The 24358-nt window shown below is 35.6% G+C and overlaps 1 protein-coding gene across 14 annotated transcripts in view; it reads right to left on the reverse strand.

The window, feature by feature from the left end:
* Positions 1-24358, reverse strand: part of ROBO2 (roundabout guidance receptor 2) — a 467458-nt gene that overhangs the window by 71015 nt on the left and 372085 nt on the right. For all 14 annotated transcript variants that reach the window (XM_072025826.1, XM_072025824.1, XM_072025792.1 and 11 more), the window contains 6 exons: positions 23448-23613; positions 21539-21705; positions 17399-17520; positions 10167-10398; positions 4484-4608; positions 1486-1657 (listed from right to left, as the gene is read on the reverse strand). In XM_072025826.1, coding sequence (XP_071881927.1) covers positions 1486-1657; positions 4484-4608; positions 10167-10398; positions 17399-17520; positions 21539-21705; positions 23448-23613 — 984 coding nt within the window. The remainder of the gene's footprint in view (positions 1-1485; positions 1658-4483; positions 4609-10166; positions 10399-17398; positions 17521-21538; positions 21706-23447; positions 23614-24358) is intronic.

Below are 24358 nucleotides of genomic sequence, written 5' to 3' on the forward strand. Positions count from 1 at the left end.
CAGATCTCCCCACAATTAACACTTGATTATATTAGTCTTTTTTGTTTTTTTTTAAGGAAAAAGACAAGATGAAGGGCTGCATCCAGATGTGGAGCTGAGCATTCTGGCAATCACCCAAGAAAGCACTTTAGTGTAAATTTAACTCACAACAGGTTAAGTGACACAAGACTACTCACATGCCCAAACTGAAACGCACTTAAGTACTTTGCTGGAACAAGCCCAACGTGTGTAGGGTGTAGCTGGATGGGACCCTCTCAGTAAGGGAAATAAGAAAAGCCCTGCTCAAAGCGAGTGCAATGACAGATCAATCTCACAGCATAAGCTATTTACACAGAGGTCCAAAATTCAGGCCTACTAGAAGACAGGTTTCTTGTATTTTCAAAAATCAAATTCTTGCTTTTAGAAAACCCTTTTCCCCCTCCTTTCTTTAGAGTTTCTGTGACTGACTCTTTCTAAAACCAATGCAATCTTATATTTCTTCTGCCAGTGACAATATATCCAAAGCTAGAATATCTCTACTTTGATACACGTGGAACCTGAATATCATTAAACATTTAAGCAACTCTAACGGGTTGGCCTTTTCTAAATGACTACAAATAATAGAAATGTCCATGTTTGGGAAATTGTGTTGTTAACACTTTCTAGAAAGAAAATAATTAATAACAACAGACCCACAAACAAGCAAATAAAAGCCTATTTAAGCAATAACTAAATTTGATCATACAGATGAAAGCAACAAAATTCCTGCACTATGCATTCCGAAGGGGTGTTGCTGTGCATAGCCCAATTCAGTTTTGCTAAATATAGTTACTTTTCCTATTCTTACCTTTCCCATATCGTTCCTGACTTTATATTTCATATTTGAGAATAATCTCAGAAGAAACAGAATCTGTGTTTCCCTTGGGTCAGGAAATTAATCCAGCATGGAAACCACTAATAAGAAACAGTCATTTAAAGGCAGAGATGCTAATACCACCTTTGCACTGCATTTGAACTACAGGCTACTCATTCTTTGTCAGAGGAAACTTGTCTGCCTGGGATACCTGAGAAACATTGACTTCATATGTTCCGAAAGCTAACTGTAAATATTGCCTTAGGCAGCAACACTGTGAGTAAAGCAATATTACAGTCATCTGAAGAGGAGAAAAAGGGAGCTCTAGTTGCTAGTTCCATAAATCTGTCAAGCTGCAAAAGTGGTAAATTAATTTAAAATATATTAAATCAGTTTCACTAGGTACACTGCATTTTCTATAATGTCTCAGCAAAGAAAGAACTAGTTCTCAGTACTGGCTGTGTGAAATCTGCACAAATCAAGACAAAACATCAACAGGCAGTGGGATGTTAAAAGCTAACCACCTAGCTCAATTTAAATGTTGCCTTCTGCTCCATGGATTTTTGTTTCCAAAAGTGATTTATGAGAGCATTTCTGAAAGTCAAAACAAACAAACAAATAAAACAAAACAACAGAATAGACAATTTACTTACCAATTATTATGGGTTGTGGCTCACTTTTTACTCCCACACCTGCACTGGTGCTTGCAGCAACTTCCACACGGTACTGAATACCTGGGTATAGGCCACCTATTACTACAGACCGAATGGCTGCATCTACTGTTTTGTTGATATGAAATCGAGTCTCATTACCTAGGCACCAAATCTGGGACAAAAGTTGAGGTGTTAAAAAATATGACCTTCTTCATACTCATAAACAATAGCTCATAGATATGACATATCAAAGTATTGCATAACAATCACTATTTTGTACTTTGGACTTTTAAACAATGCTACTATCCAGGAGCAGCTGGAATGGGGATGCTTTAGCTCAGGAAACTAACCCAGATTAGCATAAAATCAAGTAAGCTGCAAAGACTGTTTACAAACACTGCTCTGGTCTCTGACTCTCAAAGGAGTGCAGTTCCATGGTACACTTGGAAGCACAGAACAGAATCATCTGAATGAAAAAGATGCTTTATACATTAATTGAAATCTTGTTCAGCTGTATGATTACTGGCAGATCTTTCCTTAAAAAAAATCAGTTTTATTCATCCTTACTTTCCAGCAGCAAAAGGAAAACAACTAATAGAATGCATTGTAAAGTACTAAAGACTAAAAAAAAAACTTACAAAATTTCAACTTCATTTTGCTACAAAACAGGGGGACATGAAATTTCTAAAGTGAAGTAAGTAAAAAACAACCTTTTATTGTCACTGTTGTGATTATCTATATTTTTCAGAAAACAGTTCCTGACTCAATTATTTTCTAATTAAACAAATATAACAAAATAATTTCTAATATGAATTCACATTTTTTATGAGAATTGTGTATCATTTCAGAGTGATGTTCTATCTCTTGCATTCAGCCATAGGCTTTTCCTGAGAACAGGAAAAAGGGATTCTTCAGTTAATGTTATCTCCACATACTGCTTGTATATTATTAAAGAAAGCATTTGCTACCACTTCACTCAAGAAAATCAATGCATAAAGGTATCATATGTACACTACATAATTATAATCGCAGAAGAAAGCACTGCTGGTGGAACCACTATCAGCAACCAACTGATGCGTCTAAGCATCATTATAAAAATTATAAAAATCGTTATTTTTTTACCCTTATTTTTGACCCTTCTCAGTTTTTTGTCAAACCTCATCTCTTTTCTCTGAAGTATTGAGAATACTTGGAGGACAAAAGAAACTCGAATTCTCCTAAGCTCATGTGGATCTTATTTGCAGGGCTGAATGCATTAGGGTGAGAGACTATTGCAATTCATTCTTTCAGTCCTTGTCTGTCCTGGTCTTAGGTCATAGCAGCTATGAGATGCTCCTAATTAAAGGTATTGAATTCATAAATGAATTTACAGGCATTCTCATGATTGAACTGGAATCAACAGACCTACATTCAATTTGTTAGTAAATGTCCTGTGAAACCTCAGTAGCCATTTTATACTAAAGGAAATGTTAGACTCTTTGCATTAGATTCACCATAGCCAGCACACTAATTAAGCACCCACCTAATCTAACACAGAAGGGATGTAATAGGTAGTGACTCCAGCCATTTTTATACACAGCCTATATGCTTGAGCATTCACATGGAATGTGGGTTTTACTAACCATCATCCAACTTCGTTTCATATCAACATATTTTGTGGTTTAAGATCGTTTTACTTGTTTGTCTGAAAGCCCTTGATAGTTAATATTGACTTATAGTGGAGTCAGTATCAAGATGAATTAAGGCAAAAGATAATTATTAATTGATATGAAAATGAGATCAATAGAATATTGGGATTAATAAATCTTAATATTGACTAAAAGCAAAACAAAAGAAATGCTAAGCTAAACATAAATACTGTGAGCATTTACTGCATCCCTCAGACCAAATGATAAGCTATAAGATGTTGAAACATTAGTTGATTTAAAAGCTAAGCAGTTTCTCCCTTCTTTATGCTGTGTTCCCTCAAGATACATCAGGAAGAGTACATTATATCCTCCTATGTAAAACAATCACCTGCATCTCAAAAAGCTAATATTTCTACCCTTTGCAGGATTGTCAAGGAAGCCACCCTGCTCTATTTCAATTAAAAATTTCACATTGGATATACAAGCCTGCCAACATGAATATATTTACCAAACTGTGTGTTCCACAGTTGTAAGCCTGTGACAATGCTGAACCTAGCTTGATCATTTTCTCCATAGCATTCCCCAGCACCACCAATAACACACTGCAATGTTTCCATGTTGTGAAAAACACTTGTGCAAAAGCGAGCCTAATGAGGAATTACAGACCATTACAAAATGTAAGGTGATAAATAAGCAATGGATAATTTGAGACATCATAGTGACAAAGGAGGAGAGGAGACAGCCAATGCAGGAAGCAGCCAAGTAACAAACTGCATATACAACCTGTTCCTCAGAGCAAACAACCTAGCACTTTAAGTTTTGAATCTTGACAGTGATAGTCATTGGAAGAAGACTTCTATTCTCCCAGAGCCATAGTCCTTGACTTTGACCTTGAAGTGTCAACATTAGCATGTTTGCAGTGGAAAGGAGCAGTATCTTTCCTGCCAGTTTTCATGCCAGAGTGAAGACACTCTAAGAAAAAGGCTCCACCACCTGTCCTGGGCGTAGATAACCCCTAAGTAAAAATAAAAAATAAATAATAATAAAAAAATAATAATAAAAAACAACCATTCTCTTTCCACAGCAGGGAAAAGGAAGAAATAAAGGCTCTGTAAGCTATCTGCCATCTACAACTCTTTTCCAGATCTAGCTCATGTTATTTTTGCTTTTAATGTAATAGTAGTGCTGCTTAAATTAAAAATAAATAAATAAATAAAAATCCATAAGCACTCAGTCCTCTTTCTCCATATAATTATATGGGTGGCAATAAATGCTGTCAGAATCTAAATCTATAAACAGTGCTGTTGTTCTCTAATTCAAACAGGCTTTTTCCTTAAACACACATCCCTCTCAGTACAGATCCTTTCTACCTTGTACTCCTGGATGACTCCATTTTGGTGATCTGGAGGGGGAGGATCCCAGGAGATGCTGATGCTTGTGCTGTTGTGGTTTCCAACTGTCAGGACAGTAACAGATTGAGGAGGGGCACTTGGAGCTGCACCAAACAGAAGGAACAAACAGAAGCAAGACATTAATACATTTCCTAGAGCGCAAATTTTGCTGAATCTGTGTAAGTGCAAGAAGAGAATACATACAGTTCACACTGCCTGCAGGTGTAGGTATGCACATTTTGTTAGGCACTGACAATTTTGAATAATGCCTTTCTGAAGAGAAGCATTGCACTGAATGAAAATACAGAATTTGTGGCAATGGAGAGTCAATACAGATCATTCCTCTTTTATTTAGATTTAGCATTTCTTAAACTTGCATTAGAATTATTCTCACACTCTCATTTGTTTTCCATAATACATGATTAGCTATGTATATGTCAACTAAGTCATAATGTGAGACTGCATCACCTGCCCTGAAGAGTCCTTTGACTGTTTTTACCTGATGTCATCTAACACTATTGTGAGCAGAAGTTTAAGAATTTTTGTTTACTTTTTTTTTTTTTTTTTGTACTCCAAGAGGACATTAACTCAACATAAAGCATTTAAGCATAAAGCTTTTCAGTTCTAGGCAGAAAAGGGTTAAACTGGGGTTTTACACCAAACGCCAGTGAACTAGGGAGATGGTGAATTAGGTCAGATATATACTTATGTCCTCTTTTCCCCAGGCAAATCTTTCTTTCTCCTGAGTCCCATACAATTCAACCATTCACAGTGGCCACTGCACATCAAGGCCGTATCTGTCAGGCAATTGTTTGTCAGCCCCACTACACTCACTTGCTAGAAGTGTGAAAAAAAAAATTCATAGCTGTTAGTGATCAGAGGTATGCTAGCAAAGCCCTTCTTGCAGCTATACCAACAGCAGGGTGCTTTTGTTGGCTTAGGACATGTTTAGAAAGCGGTGTTGCAAGTCTGATAGGGATTAAAATGTCCCCTCTGTGAGCATCTGCTGCATCCACGCGGGGGCTCTCCCACCATAGGTATGCCACAGCAAAGGCACATGTCCCTCCTCGGCCAGTCCAAGATATTAAAACTTCTTCAGCTTCACTCTCTCCCCCCTTACTTTGAAGCAAGCACTGAAACTCCACTGCAGTGACAAGCTGTCACCAAAGTTGAGTGTGTCATATCACAGTATGTCCCTGGGAGGGAAATAATAACAACATCTGCACTGACTTGGTCCTATGATCCATCTAGTCTATCTATCCAGGTCCATTTACCCAGTCTTCAAAACAAACAAACAAACACAACATAACATAACAGAAAAATGCCAGGAAAGTGTGGACTAATATAGTAAGCATATAATGATAGTTCTCCAGGAGAGTTTTGCAACTCCTTGTGGCCTGTTGCTCAGAGACTTCCTGTTCCATGGTGACATTTTATTTAATAACTACAGAATTTTTCTCCCATGAATTTGTCACCACCTTTAATACAAACTTAATGTATTCAATATGAAATATGGAAGCTTGTGTTGAAGAATAACAGTAGACCTTTTATCAGAACCTAAAATATTTTCCACTCTCCCCATCTCAACTTCAAATTTAAATAGTCCTCTGGTTTTAGGCACCTCATGTTGTGTGGCTCCCCAACTCTAGTTCCCTAGTCTTAAGTTTTCCTATCCAGAGAAGACTCTTAACTGCTACATTCTGAGGGCACTCTAGTCTTATCTTTAATAGATGCTCCTGAATATGTGAACGTTTTTGGACCATACTTTTCTGAAAAGAAAAAAAGTCACTGGCATCTTTGTATTACTGTCTGGCAGGTTTAACACAACTGCAGCCACAGATATCAAGAATACTAGACTTTCCTGAGTCTTTCCAGTTTTCCTTATTTCTTTTCTCTTTGAGACTGGCTATGTTCCCACTTTGGATGGTTCTCAGTACTTGACCTGGCACAGGCTCAAGGAGCTGAGCTCAAATCTCTGGTAACCCTGAAGGGCAGGAGTATCTTGTTGCAATAATTATACAATTTAAAACTATGGTATCAGAGGTGGGGAGGAGGAACTATACAAGATTACATAAGAACAAATATTCTGGAGAAAAATGACACAGGCATGACTCTTTTGAGGCTGCACATATTGACAACAACATTTTCAGATGCAGGTTCAATGGCAAAGCAAATAGTGCTAGTTAGAAACAGAGTTCTGGCAAGAAGAAATGGAGCTCTGTTGTAGACAATTTGACTTTTAGCTAGCTCAAGCAAAACATGGACAGGTGACTCCTTGCCATTGTGCAAAGCATGAAATTGGTGAAGTTAAAGTTGCATTGTGAATTTTATGGCAAGTGAAATAATTAGGCAAAGAGTAACAAACAAAAAAAACAAACACTTTTAAAATACCTTAAAGATATTCAGCAACAACAAACCATGAACAAATGTGTGCACAATATTAATTAGAACATTTTACATGAAAATAATAAACAAAAATAGCAAAACAACACTATAATTCATTTATTTTTTTAATTACAGTGGAACATCTTGCTGATATGTATTTACTCTCATCTTTACAGAGGACATTCAGAAATATAATTTCTTATATACACGTACTTAGGAAGACAGAGAGAGAAAGAGGTATATGTAAAATGAATACCTTACTTTAAATGTAAAGAAAAGCACACTGTAATGATTTGTCTTTGCATTTAAACTGCATGAATATTCTAGCTAACATTCTACCAGTGTGTGGTTTCTATTTGTTTTGGAGGATACATGCTAAGTTTGAAGCAAAATTAAAACCACAACTGATGAATGTGGCTGAAAGTATCACTTTAAGAGCTGCACTAAGGCAAGCAGGAATTGATATCAGTTGCAAGACAGCAACTGATAAAAACTAAGGCGACCTCCATTACCAACTGTCGTATTTTTGTGGTGACAAACAATATGCAGAACAAATACCACTCCACAAAGTTATTCTAGAAGATTTAAAATAGTGGATATAAGCAAAAGAAATATCATCTGTCTTTAGAGCAAGGATGAAAGAAGTGAAAATGAACAAATTCTATTTAGCTCTTTCTTTGTATGTGGAGGCACACATATGTATATAACACTTTTGCTTCCTCTTTCTATGATAATATCACTCTAAGCTGGCACCATGATATAAATTAAGCCACTTGTCTGACACTGCTGCAGTTATTAAATAGACCACATTGAAAAATAACATTTTTAAAGCCGTTTTCTCATTTCCCTTGCTGCTGGCTTGTGGAGAACACCTTGCCTGCTTCTTGACAGGTCAATTATTCCAGTGCTCAGCTTCTTCTTACAGATATGAAAGAACCCAAATCGCTGCTCATCTTTTCCAGACGCAGCCAAACAGAATTCCATTTGTTACTTTCACAAGGCCAAAGAGGTAGGAGATGAATGGATACTGAACTGTGACAAATGTCTGATCCAGAGGAAAAGCCTAACTGCAGCAAAATTGATTTTTAGAGGTAGGCCTCAGAAGTAACACTGCATGTAAAATTTAATCCAGCAGAAAGCTGCCACTACCCCTTGGCTGTACTTTGCCTTTACCAGGGCTATTCATTTTGATCTTGCAAAAAACTTCCAACTCTTCCAAATTATTTTCTAAAAATAGTATAACTGACATTTTAAAAAAGTCAAGTCTAGAAAAGCTCATTTTCGAAATGGAATCACAAACTACACAGCAAGTGTGACATCTTTAAATAGACTGCCATTTATCTTTATTGGATGAGAAGCAAACCTCAGTCATTAAACATTTAGTTGATGGTATTTTTGAAATATATGAACACCAATATAATTAAAAAGATAATGTGGGGAGTTAAAGGCAATATCTGTAGAACTGCATTTAATAAACTTTTTAACTTTCTCATGGAACTACTTAACTTTATCACCCAAGCAAGAGGAAGAATTATTTACAGGGGCTGACAATAGACTGGTCATAACACTGTGAGTTACAGGTCACTTTTTTGAAAGAGACACTTGTAAATAGGTTCCTTGAAGGTTATATTAATCTGTCAGGCAAATCCTAGGTTGTGAATTATACATAACTGTAGGAAATAAAAGTTCTAAAAATCTTCACTATGTGGAAAATTATTTCACACAAAGAAAGTGGCATTTAAAGTAAGAAATTACTTGACAGACTCTGTGGGTGATGAGGTTTATACAAGAAAATTTAATTCTTCATTTATTTTATAGAAATAGAAATCTCTTTTTCATTAGTTCTTACCTTTAGCAGGAGGCAGTTAGATGAACTGAATAAACAACAAAAATCAAGTGAAAATGGACAAAAAGCACATCTGCTAGTGAGGGGGGTATCCTATGCTTTAACTCTGGAAAAACATTTTCAGCTTTGTTTAAACTGTTACAAACTTATTCTTAACTGACTGGTTTAGGCTTTATAACCTGAGCAAAGAAATGGAAACCAGGAGGTCACAAATTCTAAATCTGGCTTGAACAATGCCTTCCTACATGCTGCAGGACACTGAATTTCCTCATCTATAAAGTAGGGCAGCAACCAAGCTATCTTCCGGATTATTTATTTATTTGGCAATAATCATAACAAATTACAGAGAAAAGTGAGTAATAAGTGAGTCCTTTCTAGAATTAAAATGTACTTGGCAATCAGCATTAAATTAAACCTCAGGAGACTACTGTAAGTGATTAAGATGCATCTTCAGTAGGATGGAAAGATTACACTCAAAATGCACAAAAACCATATGAGCATTTTAAAACTTCACTGGTATGAAGTATAGATAAAGCATCGGTTTCTTTCCTATGCTTTGAAAGAAATCAATGATACAAAGCATGAAGATGAAGCCTCACTTTTACATCTTTCAGCTTCTATAGAAGAGCTGTTGATAATGGCTCAGATTCTCCAGGCACAGGTTGCATTAGATAGATAAGTTTGTTTGTTCTATATCAAGAGAATAGGATAAAAATGACATATCTTACCTCATTCCCTTTATTTTTTAATAATAATTATATATAAAAAAAAAAAAAAAAACCAGTCCTGAAGTGCATATGTTTACGCAAGACTATATACTACATGCTATAGAAATGAATACTTATGCATTTCAGTAGTATAAAATGTTCACTATGTCTACACGCTGCATGTTTTACCTACACCTAAATGGTTCTTAAGAAAACTCTCCAAATAACTAATAGGGCAATTTCATGAACAGCTAGCAAAATGGAGTGCATGCCCTTGAGACTGGGCTATCCTTCAGACTAGCAAAATATCTTTCCTTCACTAGTCTCCATTTCCTAACCAAATTGTTGATCTACATTTAACAGTACTGCCCTTTCAGAAAGATGTGTCTCAAACACTCATCTGCAAAAGGTTTAATTTATTAGTTTTATTTTCAAAGTGCAAACCCAAGTCTGTAATTACAGCAAGGATGGTTTATAAAAGAGTGCTGCTGTGCACACTTTTTGGAAGACTCAAAGCTACTTGTACATAATGAGGAGATAGAAGCCAGAAAAATATAGGACTGGCCAAATGCTTTCTCCTGGAACATTTATAGCACAAACCCAAATATGAGGTTGAATTCTAATGCCAAACCTGTATTTAACAAAAAGAAATCATGTGAAAGAAATACAGCTGAACAGAAGCATACATACAATACCTAAAATGATTTCTGACCATTTTACTAACCTTCCTCCGTGGTACGAGCAGACTTTGATTCACTGTCCATTCCTTGGAATTCATTGAAATAAGGACGAACTTTAATTTCATAAGTGACCCCTTTTTTGAGGTTGACTAGAACAGCACTGCGCTCTGTTGGGACTTTGACCTCTAAATTCTGCCACACAGCTGGAGACGGTAGGCCAGACGTTTGGCGATACATTACTCGGTAGCCCTGAATAAACTGCGATTGGCGGTCAACCTAGACATGGCATTAAATAATGTGTCAATAAACATATTAAAGTGATCAAACCTCTTGAAAACAAAGAAGCAAACAAACAAAAAAAATTGCCTAGAATACTTTGTCCTCATGAGAAAGAAAAAATTAACAATTGTTTGCACTGCTGAATTAAAAAAATTGAACTGCCTTCTTGTAAGTCACTCTTTATTAATCATCTCTAAAGGAACATTTTTCTCATGTTACTTGTAGAACATTTCTTTCTATTTTACTTTTAAACATGTCATGACAAATACTATCTTAAATCATAAAACAAGCTCTCACTTCTGCAACAAATCTTAAAAAGACAACTTTGGCATAACGCTTACTGCATGTAAACCTATTAAGGACATCTTGGCTACTGATGTGCTGAAATATGAGAAGAAAAGAAAAACAAATTCTTTTCAGAAAAGGACAAGTCTTTGAAGATGCCCTATATGCTTTCAGTTTGTCCATTACTTGGCTTACAGCTCATCTTTTCATGAGATACTCAGGAAACTAAAATAAACATAAGACAGATGCAGAGAAAACAACATCCAAGGATATGTGCTGTTCCTTGTGTTCACTGTCTAACCACTCTCTTTGCATCCTGCGGTTGTGATGTACTCAGTCCATCAGAAGGAGATGGAATGTTGTTTTTGTTTTATATCCTAATTGTTGCTAGGCGAACACAATTCAAGCTTGGGATCACACACAGAAGTTTAAAACTCTAACTTATCATAGCTATGAAATAGGACTTTTATTTGAAGGAAAAACTCAAAATATGTTTTATCTGGGAGGGGTTGCATGCATTATTTCTCTTGGAAAAAAAAAAAAGACTTGAAAAGATTTGAGTTATGATGATATTTGCATGAATTTTTGTCTGAAAAAAATGGTCAAAACAATATGATGGATAAAACCAAACCAAAACTAGCTGCTTCTGTTGCTGACAAATAAACAGCCAAAGAAAACACAGTGCAAATATCAAGGCTATATGGCTAGCTGTTTGGTAAGTTTCTGTGTTATGGCTAAGACTCAACAAGTAAGATTCCATTTCTGATCTTGACAGTTTGCTAGTTCAAGGGTATTTCAGAATTAAAGATACATTTGTTTGACTTCTCTTAAGAATAAATGAATTTAAGGCTGAAAACACAAACCCGGGTCTATTATGCTTTTGCTATAATCTTGTTATAGTTTATTGAGTCATTCCGAGGGGACCCAGATTCTTAAGACATTAAAAAGCAGGGCAAGCAAGAAGAAAGCTTTATTTATGAGAGCAAAGCAGAAATGTCTTTCATCAAAACTGTCACTGTTAAAAACCTTGCAACATATGTTACAACAACATTAAGCTTGCATTTTATAAACTTCTCTACATTCACTTTAAGTGAATTTATGCACTGAAAGAGGGATATAACTCACAATAATAGCTTGTTAATACCGAAAGAATCAAGCTGTGTTTTTAGGAAGAACATTAAGCAGCTGTTTCCAGATGAAGGGAGTCTGTAAATCAGAGTAAATTGTTTTTATCCATGTTTGACTTTCATTAATTAAATGTTTTACCGACATAAAGACTTTATGAACCTCATGTTTACTAGAAAATTCAGCAAGAATATCAATTTCATATACTTTGGAGTACAGGTTCTCAACCTATATCACAATATAAGGCTATGACGTTTAATAATCAAACACTAAGTTTGATTCCTGCCCAACTTCTGTGTTAGAAGTTATGCTGACAGACAGCATAACTTTTTTCAGAACTTTCCATTTTGTGTTTGCTGCACTTTTAAGCTCTACTGACTGCTGTCTTGCAGAGAAGATCTGAAAATTTAGAATTACACTGAACAGTAACTGTGTGTTGCAAGAAAAAAATTGTATGGAAACTGTTTTATACGATGTGGTACAAACAAAACCACATGCACTAACTTGCAAAAAAATGTACCCCTGGCCTGAAGCTCCATAAAGCTTTCTTGGAGAAACAACTACCAATGTCTGGGATTCGGGATTTGGGGCTACTTGACACTGACTCTGGTACACCTGTTGTACACTGTACTAATTTTAAGTCTATCACACTTTCATATCTACTTACACATAAGTAATATTCAAACTATTCATACATCTCTATTTCCCCTAGGTTTTTGAATTCCTTACCAGAGAGGCTAAACAATACAAGCAATATGAAAACAGAATGCAGTACAACAAGGCCATCAATTACAGGGTTGCTATAAACTAGGTTAGTTTGGGGCCCACACAAATTTCACAGCGCTTTCAATTGCAAGTCTGATTACAGCAGAGCTGGAGGATCTGTCTGGATTTCAGATTATTGACAGTAATTCAGTTGTTTGGGGTCTGGGAGGGTACTTCAGAAAAAAAATGCAATGCATTTTTAATGTTTTCTATAAACATCCAGTCGTATTCAATATCAGGAGAGGATACTAAGCTGTCTTTCATACCTACCTAAAGTTTATCTGAAAAAACCAGCATTCCTCCTATGGTCAGATTGTTGAGAAGCCACTCAGGGAGGCACCTCGCTTCCTGAGCAAGGTGGATTTTTCTTTTTGTTCAGAGTTTTCTGATTAGTAAAAACTTATTTTTGGATAATTACACAGATTAACCAGAGATATATGTGAGGTGTATATATATTTAGTCGGAGGTGCATAACGACAGTTGTATTTCACATACACATACAGATATACACACAAATTTATAAAAGCATGCGTGTATCTGTATATACATATACATACATGTACATGTTTGCATGTGTATGCTTACATAAGTGTATGTATACATATATGTTTGTCTACATATACACACAATCTTATGCATAATATAAAAGCTTGTGACTTCACCATTTCCTCAGTTATGTGGTAGTTACATGTCAGTCCAACAGCAGACCACTAAAACCACGCTTAGCATTAAAGAACTGTATTCAGTTGTGTGAAGCATCAGTTAATTCTGTAGGTTTGGTACACATTCACGCCACAGTTGCAGAAACAGACACTGTGATTTGATGAAAGAATGTAATAATGTCTATTTATTCTCCTTTCTCTCCTTTATTGTTTTTTATGTTGCTTTTATTTATTTTTTGTAACTTTTTTTCTGCTGAGTACTGGTATTGCAGACTACTTCTAATCTTGCTAAATTTGTCCAGCTCTAGGATTTGCACAAGCCCTGGTGATATCACCTCAAAAGAGCTGTAACAGTTGCTGACCTCAAGATACATTTTCTACCTCAGAAGACAGATGGCAGAAAATGCAAATGCTCCTTTAGAAGGTAGAAGGGAGCAGTTACTAGGTAGGTTCTGTTCAGTGCTGACCCAATGCTCTAAGGCAACTTACAGGAATAATTGATCCCTCTCCCTCACTTTTGATGAATACAGAGTGTGGGATGTATCTATAAAACTGATGACAGCTCATTCCTGCAGAAGTTGGAACTCTTTTCCCATGGAAGTTCAAACCTGCACATATCACATCTGAACACGAGACCCATTCAGTGACTATTAGATCACTCTGTTAGGCTATTTGATTGTTTTAAAATGGAAAAGAAAAAAAAAAAAAAATCATAGTGCAGCTTATGCTGCAAATATAGGCAGCTTTCAGGCAAACCTGATAATCTGCACCCTAAAGACACTTTACAATATGCTCTTTGGTACATAAGTTTCTCCTCCAATATATCCTAAGTAAAACTGTGCTCCCACTGTGCTCCAATACCCATGGCAATTCTCCATCCAGGCAGAACACCTGGCATACTGTGTTGAACTCACTAGTACAGGTTGATTGTATTGGGTTTACAGGGCAAGGTTTTGGTAGCTGGGGTCTGCAGGGGTGGCCTCTGTGAGCAGAGTCCAGGAGCTGCTCCATGTCAGGTAAGAGACAGTTCCAGCTGTTTCCAAATGGATCCCTGCCCTTATCTCAACCCATGAGCTTTTTTTTTTTTTATTTTATTTTTTTTATTTTATTTTATTCTTTCATATTTTCTGCCTCTATTCTGTTGATGAGAGGAAGTGAGAGAGCAGCATGGTGGAGCTGTGATACCTACAGGGTTTAACCCACCACACAGAAATCTCTGGAAATTCAAACAGCACTAGCTCCATACAGAAACAAGACAAAGGGTGATGATACACTGGAAGACTACACAAAGAACCTGACTAAAACTTCCAGTGAAGTACATCCATTTAAAATCAATGTCAAATTGAAAGACAACGGCACATACATTAGCCTTCTGCCTGGTAGCCTCAACATTCCTGAGGCATTGGGATTTCAAAGCAACAATTATTTTGCCACATTGAAGAATTTTATTCTTGATTACGCCACAGGGCTCTTCCATAATGCTAGGAAATTTCTCACATTTGGTGACTAATTAAACTCTTAGTTTAATTCCCAGTGTGAGAAAACTGAGGAGAGCAGCATTGGGTGCAGAGTGTTGAGGTTAGCTAAAGAAAGTGCTTTGAGTATACAATATGCTGGGGCAATGCAAAAAGTATTTGATAGAAATAAAAATAAATCAGGCCAGATATTTAAAATTAGGCCTTTGGTAACAGTGGGCATATCTGACATAGAATAAATATCTCTGCACCTCACCTTTCTATGTGTAAGGTTAGGATAATGACACCTTTATCACTGTGATGATAAATTCGGTATTATATGTGAAACACCCAAATATTGCAGTTGAAAGCATGACAGATAAGCATGTGAGACAAACTAATAATTTTTTATTCAATGCCAGTTTTCAGTGGTATGAATTTAATAAGACCTGGCAGCACATATTGAATAAAGAAGATAAAAAGAAATGTTGAATAGCTCCATGAAGAATAGATACTGTATGTGACCAGATAATTACAGCTGTACTTTAATACTTACGCACACGAGAGATAAATTTATGCAACAGTGACAATCTAACTTCTGACACTCCTTTTTAACACTGACTTTGTAAACGTGACCTTCTTTTAAAATAGACAAAATATGTGTGCATATGTATATGCATTTTATTTCAAAACATTTTAAGACTACAACACAGAAGCAGAGAACTATTTCTGAAATTTTAAACTCAAATAATAGATAAAAAAAGGGAACACAAAAAAAAACTCAGAAAGAAGAGGGAAATTGGTGTTACTTTGCTGGGAATCAGGACACCAGAAACTCAGTAATAAAGGAAGTTCCTTGGCATTCACTCTTCGAATTGCAGAAGGTCAGCACAAAGTGTCTTATGACACTCATGATACTTCTGTCCTTCTGTATGTTAGCTACACTATTTAATCATTTTAAATTAATAGTGTGGATCTTATTCTTTGGACAGAGTGGTGTTTTCTTACGGTTAACTAGTTGTTTTTGTTCTGGTTGCCGGAAAGCTTCTAATTAGCTGTTCCAGAGATTTATTTATTTATTTATTTATTTTGGTGTTTTTCTTCTCTTCGCTTTTAAAACATCTTTGCAGAGACCTGTACACTTGTCAGGTGGCACAGGGTCACTGCTTTAAGGAATTTTTCAGATAAGCTGATACCCATAACATTCATAATGATTTACCTTTAACTTACCATGTTTTCTTTACTCATTAGTAGTTCAGTAGGGGCACCAAGAGACTTTTCACAGCATTCATTATAATATAATGAAAGAGGTCACACTGCATAAAACTGAATTCTGTTTATAAACAGTGGCAAGCCTATGAAATTGTGTTTCTGATAGCTCTAACACCCAGTAAAGTACTTGAAAGAGCACCACACAGACATGATCCAGGTTTACGTTTACTGGCTGCTAATGTTCAGCGTTCTTAACTACTGACCCATCTGCTTGGGCAAAAAAACGTTTGCTACAAAGGCACCTGAACATGAAAGTCTGTCTAGCCTGGAGTTATTTAGCTGAAACAGACAACATTGTAGAAAGGCAATCTGAGTGTTGACATCATCAATGGCAAGAGGCAGTAACAGATATTCAAAATAATCTTCTAAGGAAGACAAGAATTATTTATTTATTCTAATCTGGCCCCCTTACCATTGAAATATGTCAGAACAAGGATGGTGCATAAGCCCTGATAAATATGACTGAGTTGTGCAAAAACAACAGTAATCCCTATAATACACAATCTATTGCCACACTTATCTCCTATTGTATAATCCCCTGTACACATTAACCTCTAAGCAATATTACATGCAATAGAAAAGCCCTGAGTATCATGAATATCTCTTTTGCAGAATTCATTCTACCTAATACAATTGTTTTGGTGATATGCAGTGCAATACTATTTGTCTCTATCTTCCACGTATGACTCTACTTCCTCCAGAGCAGATGCCCCAAGAGCAAAGCACTCATTTGTGGTGTGGAATGCCTAGGGACAACCTCCTTATATGGTAACAGATCATTTCCTTCAAGCCTCTGGAAGAGAAACATAGCATTTTGAAAGCCAAATACTTATATCTTAACTTCTTAGAAGTTCTACACAGTACTTTAGCCCCTCAAATAGAAACATTAAGTACTGCCAAAAAGATTCTGGTCCTCTATAATGAAAGAATATCCACTGACTTGTGGTAAAGCATATGCTAGAATACCAGACACTACCAGTGGATCAGGCATCAGCATTACATGCTGCTGGATTTTCTACAAATGCCCTACAGGAAGCTGTTTTTGCATTTTAGAGTTACCAAATGATAGGATGTTGTCAGAGGTTCTATGCTTTGAAGTGGAGAGTGCTTTTTATGCAACAATTTAAAGTTGATATTTAACTTTATTTTTGATGTGCACAGTAATGAATCCACAGATCAATTACCCTTTGGATTATGTTGTTAAGCATATCCATTTTTTATAGTATTTTTCTAGCCAGAAACCTAGCTCCCTTTAAGACCATATTGTTAACACATCTATGCCTGGATGATGTTAGTCTAGCAGAGCACTCATGCTAGAGTAAAGACGTGTTTCATGTTTTTCATGGAAGTGGGAAAAAAAAAAAAAAAAAAAGCACTGTAAGGACAAATAGGCAAAATTAAAGTAACGTATGGTAGTTATAACAGAAGCCTTACTGTCCAGGTGACTTGAACTGTCGTGGGTGTCAGCACAACAGGGTTATGTAGTCGTACAATGACGTCTCCCAGTTCTTTCTGAACTTGCCTGTGATCCACACCTTGTGCTGGTGGGCTGATATCTGCCAGGCCAAGAACACACATGAAAGTGTTATTTTAATGAGAGAACATATATGGCATTTATTAGAATGACTGAATAGCTTCATGACCTGACTTAAACACTCTCATATAGTATGTATCTTTAAAACAATACAATTCTAAGGTTTAAACACAGACTCCAAAATGTATCAAGTAAATGCTACATACCAAGTAGCTGCTTAGGTAATCATGGAATAAAAAGATACTTAAATGAGTATTCGGACTTGATGGCAGTTTTCTCAGATTTGCTAAGTGATGAGAGAGATGCGATATTTACTACTTCTAAAATGTTCAGATAACGGTAATGTTGCACAGATGTCTGCAACCAAACTGGTTAGTGTAATTGAAGAATATTAAGAGTTGTTTTTTTTTTTTTTTTCCTTAGACCATACATGACATTAAGTCATTATATGTTTCCAAATTTTCACTAAATGTCTCATCCCCATATACTATGCACACAAGAAAGCAAGCACTAAAAATAGTATTTTCTTCTGCAAAATGAAATTTCCTTTCACAAATAATAGATAATGAAATTTAGTGCAAATATGAGTAAAATAATAAATAAAAAGCCAATCTGATTTTGATCTTATAAAAGGCATTAAAAAAAATCTTTTCAAAATTATGCCAAAGACTCTTTCAAAGTGGTAGGAAAATTACTTCTTCTAGTCAAAACAAGAAGGGATTTGATCAATTAGTACAGGTCCATGGAAAACTATGATGAAAACCATCTCCAAGCACCACATTTGGCCCTAGTGCTTAGTTTTTAAAGACTGCATTTAAGTTAGTGCATTGTGATAATATGAAGGAAGCTGTACTACCTTTCCTAACTAGGAGCAGCAAATATAAAGTATGTGTCAGAAAGGGGAGTAGGAAATGTGCAATGTGAATTAATACCACATGTATTTTTATTGATAGTTCCTAGAAATCACCATTTTCTGTTGTGTTGCACCAAAAGGAGAATGTTGAGCTACAGCTATCACTTACAATACAATACGGTAACCTGTGCCTTGCCTCTTCCTTAGACAGAAATGAAGGTGCTTTCTAGAAGCCAGTGAAGTTTCAGATACATTTAATGGATCCTTCAAAGACCTTAAAATGATGTTCTTGATGACCTTATTAACTATGTCAATTTTTATTCGTAGATAGACATGCCTGTTAGATATATGTATACTGATTATTTATGCTTCAAATTATCTGTACTTTTCCAGAAAAGGCAAATTTGAAACACGTGCACAGATCATATTCAAAAAGACCTGATCATGGCTAGGCCTGCTTAGCCATCTATGAATTCTGCTTAGTTTTCTCATGAGATTCATTAGCCAAAACCATTTTGCTTCTTTTTGGATCAACCTCACATACACGTGAAGAAAAAACAAACAAAATCATTCAAAAATTTTCTCAGATTAATTACTGACTTCTCTATACTTATATGATACAAGTAATTTAAGGTAAGCCTTTTGAAAGTGACTGATTATCTACTTGTAGTCCACTAGTAAAAATATCCACAAACTCCTATTACTTGTATTTGCTATGCATAATACCAGGAAATCAAATGCTTATATTAAAGCTACCACAGGAACCTGTTGAAAATTAATATTACATAGAATTGCTATATCTGTTTTTTTTTTCTTCCTCAATGGCCACAGTGAACACGCTTTCTACTGTGTGTCAGCTTCTTCTGTCAGCCTGAATTGAATTCAGGCATAATTAGAAATCACATCAAAACATTATGTTAATTTTCAATTGATTTTATGATTTAATTCTATTAAACTGGAGGTTACCAAAGAAGCTATAAATCCTGTACATGGTTCAGTGTGCTTGACTGCTAAACAGGTTCTGGAAATGGAAGCTGCAACACATGCTGTAGCTAATTAAAAGACATGTTTTTGCTGAAATCAAATTGCTTGTCAGTATGTCAGATAAAAGTCTACACTTGACACTGAAATGCCAAAGTTGTTTGTGTTTTTTTTTTGTTTTTTTTTTTTTTGTTTTTTTTTTTTTTAAACTAGGTGATAAGTTATGCAGACTAAAGACTGGTGCAATGAAAAGTGTGAGTCACCTCATCATAACGGGAGAGTAAGAAAGAAGAAAACTTGTGATACTCCATGGATAGTCATGCCATAGAATCCCTTCCAACTCACTCCTTCAGCTTCTCAGAAAGCAGCTCTCTTTTCCTTTTACAGCAGTTATTATTATTTAAAGGATGTAACTAATAAGGACAGATTTATTCAGGAACAGACTAGATGAGAGAAGCTGGATGTGTGTGAAATACCACCCTATTTGTTTATCTTTTTCCACCTAGGACCAACAAAGGACACAATTCCAATTACACATGCTGAAGGCTGACACAGGGTTCACAGGCTCTCCACACACACTTTTCTAACTTCCATAAACAGGGAAAGATCATCTCATTGTAAATTAACTGTGAGAGGAGCTATTACTTTGGACTTGAAAAAATTACAATTTCAAAAAATGATTAATTCCTGTACTCCAACCTGCTTAATGCAGAACTACACTCTTGAATGAAGTATTCAAGCAATATGTTGTCAAAGCCAAAAAAAAAAACATGCTGTGAAGAGAAATTTGTTCATGGCAGTTACACTTGGTTAGAGCTGGCTGTAATGTGAATAGAATTTACAGTCATCAGACCCTCTGCACACATGCAATGGAGGATCACAGCTATCAATTATATCATCATCCAACAAATAAGGGATTTCCCTTCAGCCTTCTCTTTTGGTTTATTATTTATAAACCGAAACTTGGTTTATTCAGTGAATTACGAATTTAAATAATTCAGAAATGTAGATTTATAAACAGAAGATCTATACTTTTCTTTGAATAACTTTAAAGTATTTTTATCATGCAGATCCCTTAATTTACATGAATCAGCTGCACAAATGTTGGACCAGATTAATTGATACACTATGGATATTTTGTGCAATTCTTGTGATTAAAACTAATGTTAAACATGATGTCTGTCTGTCTGTTTAAGCACTTGTTATGATAGTATATCTCTACTTGATGATGGAGAAGAACTAAAGACAGAGGATATAACATAAGAGAACATGTTATTCATAACACATCAGAAAAAGGAGGGATGCTTAGTTCACTTGGCTTTTAATGGAAACAGTGAATCAAGGAGCACACCAGCTGTCTGTGACCTGCAAACTTGTCCTGGTTTCCGCTGGGACAGAATTAATTTTCTTCCTAATAACTGGCATGGTGCTGTGTTTTGGTTTTAGGATGAGAATAATGCTGATAACATGCTGGTGGTTTAGTTGTTGCAGAGCAGTGCTTACACCAATTCAAGGACTTTTCAGCTTCTCTTGCTATCCTGATAGCAAGAAGGCTGGGGCTGCACAAAAAGCTGTGAGGGGACAGAACCAGGACAGCTGACCCAAGCTGGCCAAAGGGACATCCCATACCATATGGCACCATGCTGTACAATAAATAGAATTGGCCAGGTGGGTTGGGGAGGTCACTGCTTGGTGACTGGCTGGGCATCAGTCAGTGGGCAGTGAGCAATTGCATTGTGCATCACTTGCTCTGTGTATATTATTATTATTATTATTATTATTATTATTATTATTATTATTATTATTATTATTATTCCTTCCTTTTCTGTCCTATTATGCACATTTGTCCTATTATGCTATTATGTCTTTATCTCAGCCTGTGTTTTTACTTTTTTTTTTTCTCCCACAAAAAATATTCTCTTCCCTATCCCACTCTGGGGTGAGGAGAGTGAATGAAATTATGTGTAGTGATTAGCTGCCTGCCAGGTTAAACCGCAACAAAACTAAAAATGTACCAAGGCACTGAGGAGTTAACCTATCTCTCCTGAGCTCAAGATTGATACAGAAGTCATTGGACTATATTGGCTAAGCTGGATTCCTGATTCCTTCAGTCAGCATGCTAACACAAAATGTCCAAATCTATTGGTCAACTCTCAGTTCCTTTCTATTTTAACTCAAGCATATAAGCCTTAATAATTGCTATTACCTTGTGTTCGGACAGGATCTGACATTGGGCTGGGATCACTCAGACCTTGTGAATTGATAGCTCTCACCATAAACAGGTAGATTGTATTGGGGCGCAGTCCTCTCACGGTGTAGAGAGTGGTCTTCACATGGTTTGCCACTGTTTGCCAGCTATTGCTCACAGACTGGCTGCAATGAGAAAGCAGTTGAAGATTATAGAGTAATGCAAGAGAAAAAAAAAAAAAAAGAAGTAAAAAAGGACTACTTTTGTAAACCTGTATCAAGTCTACAGAAAAAAGTAGTAAGAGCAAGGTAAAAATAAAAAAGACTTTGTAGTTCCAGTTAACTCATCAAGACAAGTTAAAAAAATAACAGAGCTTTCAAAGGTACTTCTTTCAACAGAAGCAAAAGCAAAAGGTTTTCCTATCTGTCTAACAGATGTCTGCAAAAGGAAAGAGTGGAATGCAGTAAATTAGAATGATAAATATACCACTCGAACATAAAACTTGGAAAAGAAAAACCTATTACAATAATAAATTTCTATATCGCAAAGTAAAATATGTCAATAGTTGTCATTAGAAGAGAAATATTCTCCTTGAACTAAATTCATATGTAAAGTTAACAAAAATCTTCTAAAAATATCCTTGTAAATGAAGGAAATTATATGAATACTTTTTCTGTCATTATATTTTCAATTGGACAATATTATAATTAGATTTTAATGCACTGTGTGAAGAGATTTCAAACATAATTGTTAAAACTTCTTTTAATAAAAATGCCTGGCTTCTGTTAACGTTATTTATGGGATGCCATTAAAGCTTATCTAGGGTGAAATACCACAAAAGTTAAAAGACAAAATTTGATTTTATTGTGCTTTCTTATATAGCATTGACAAAAAATCTTTAAGCATATTAAAGGAAAAAGAAAATGGGAAGCTGCTAGTTTCATGTTTCTATTGTTTCATTCATTTAATGTAAAAGTTCTGCACAAGTTCTAAAACAAAAATCAGTGATCTGCATGCACTGCAATGATGTTCTTTGCATATTAACATACACAGAAGCATTATCACTGTAACTTTTAAAATAAGCAAGCATATTATTTTGACAAATTCTTGCTTGAATTTTAATTAAAAGATAAACAATACTATTTGTTATTTGCTGAAGATCTTGATTCAGAAAAACATGTAAGAATGTGCCCATTAACATGCAGAAGAGTATATTATTCTTGTTATGCATATGAGAGGTACAGCCAATGCTTAAACAAACTAGCTGAATCGGAGCCTGAAAGTTCTTTCCTACCACACATTAAGTGCTGCTGTGTGGAACAGAGCAGCTGGATCCTCTTCAACCTTAGGCTGCAGGATGAAATCATATATTATCAACACCAGTCTTTTCAGTTAATAGTTTTGTTCCATCTAAAACAGTTAAGCATAGAAATTTAAAGTGCTTTAACTATTTAATATGTGCTGCTTTAACAAGAACAGGAATTCAAGTACACAGAGCGATTTAAAGACTGTCCACTTATTTTCAATTTATTTGCACTCTGAGAGTTGAGGCAATGCTACTGGCCCAAATGGTTTCAACTGCAGCATTCCCATGGTGGACTCTCACTTGAAAGGGAATTAAGGGAACAGTAAAAAAATAAAGAGTGGACATTGTCTCATTATATGTCTGTTGACCTGAGGAAGAAGATAGATGGTTCTCTACTTAATCACTTTAAAAAAATGTGATAACTTAAAACAAACAAACAAACAAACTAAAATGCCTTAAAGAATAAGAATCAATGCCTTCCATAGGAGTTAAGTCTTTTAATAAACTTTTAATAATACATGTAGAGTCCAAAAGAACACCACAGTACCAGCAGAACAGCTGGTACTAGGGTTTAAGCAAAATTATAAAGGAAAGAGACTAAAAGTAGAATAATTCACATACCTAAAAGCCTCAATGATATATGCACTAGCTGGTAGGCTTCCAGGGGTCCCTGGTTGCCAGGACAGGGTGACACTGTTCTTAGTAACATCAGTGACTTGAGGTTTGGATGGTGGCCCAGGGAGGTCGTTTATGTCGTAATTTTTACTGACTGTTGCTCCACCTGACTCTGTAAGGGGCAAATGCAAAACATTTACTTTTTATCCTCTACTGTATAAATCTGACCAAAGTAGAAGGTTAGAAGGAAAAAACATGCCAAATACCTACAAAATCAGCATAAACAATATTCTTAATTTGCAAAGAACTAAGTCAATAATTGCATTATCAGATACACATGTATTTAAGGATGAAGAACTGTCATACTTCTGGTACTCACTAAAAGGACAGAAAAGCCACAAAACTCAGAAGTTTATATATATATATACACACATATATATATATATGTATATATATATATATATGTATTTTTTTATTTTTTTATTCTATATATATATATATAGAATAAAAAAATAATTAAAAAAAAAAAATTTGCTAAAATTTACATAAAATACCAAAACGTCAGCTACAAGAAAGACTGTGAATGTTCCTATGTCCAGATCAATTCTGGTGCTCACAGGGTGCACTCTGGGTAGGCATTAGTTTTCTCGCTCAAGCCAATCACAGGGTGAATCCAGAGTTTACTAATGCACCTGTTTGGAAGAACTGTAAGTGTCACTGGAGACAAATTATTGCAATGTCAATGGGTGTTCAGAGATAATCACAATGAAATCTAAGGCATGTGAAGAAAGCCAGCCTTCCTACTTAAAACCTTCTCTATCTCAAACCCAGAATTTCTGTAACTGAGTATTTGACTCAGATTGCTCTGACATAGTCTATGCTTTCATTTTGTGACATCTGAAAAATGGCCTCTGGAC

Source organism: Anas platyrhynchos, chromosome 1 (assembly GCF_047663525.1).
Source record: "Anas platyrhynchos isolate ZD024472 breed Pekin duck chromosome 1, IASCAAS_PekinDuck_T2T, whole genome shotgun sequence".
Taxonomy (NCBI): domain Eukaryota; kingdom Metazoa; phylum Chordata; class Aves; order Anseriformes; family Anatidae; genus Anas; species Anas platyrhynchos.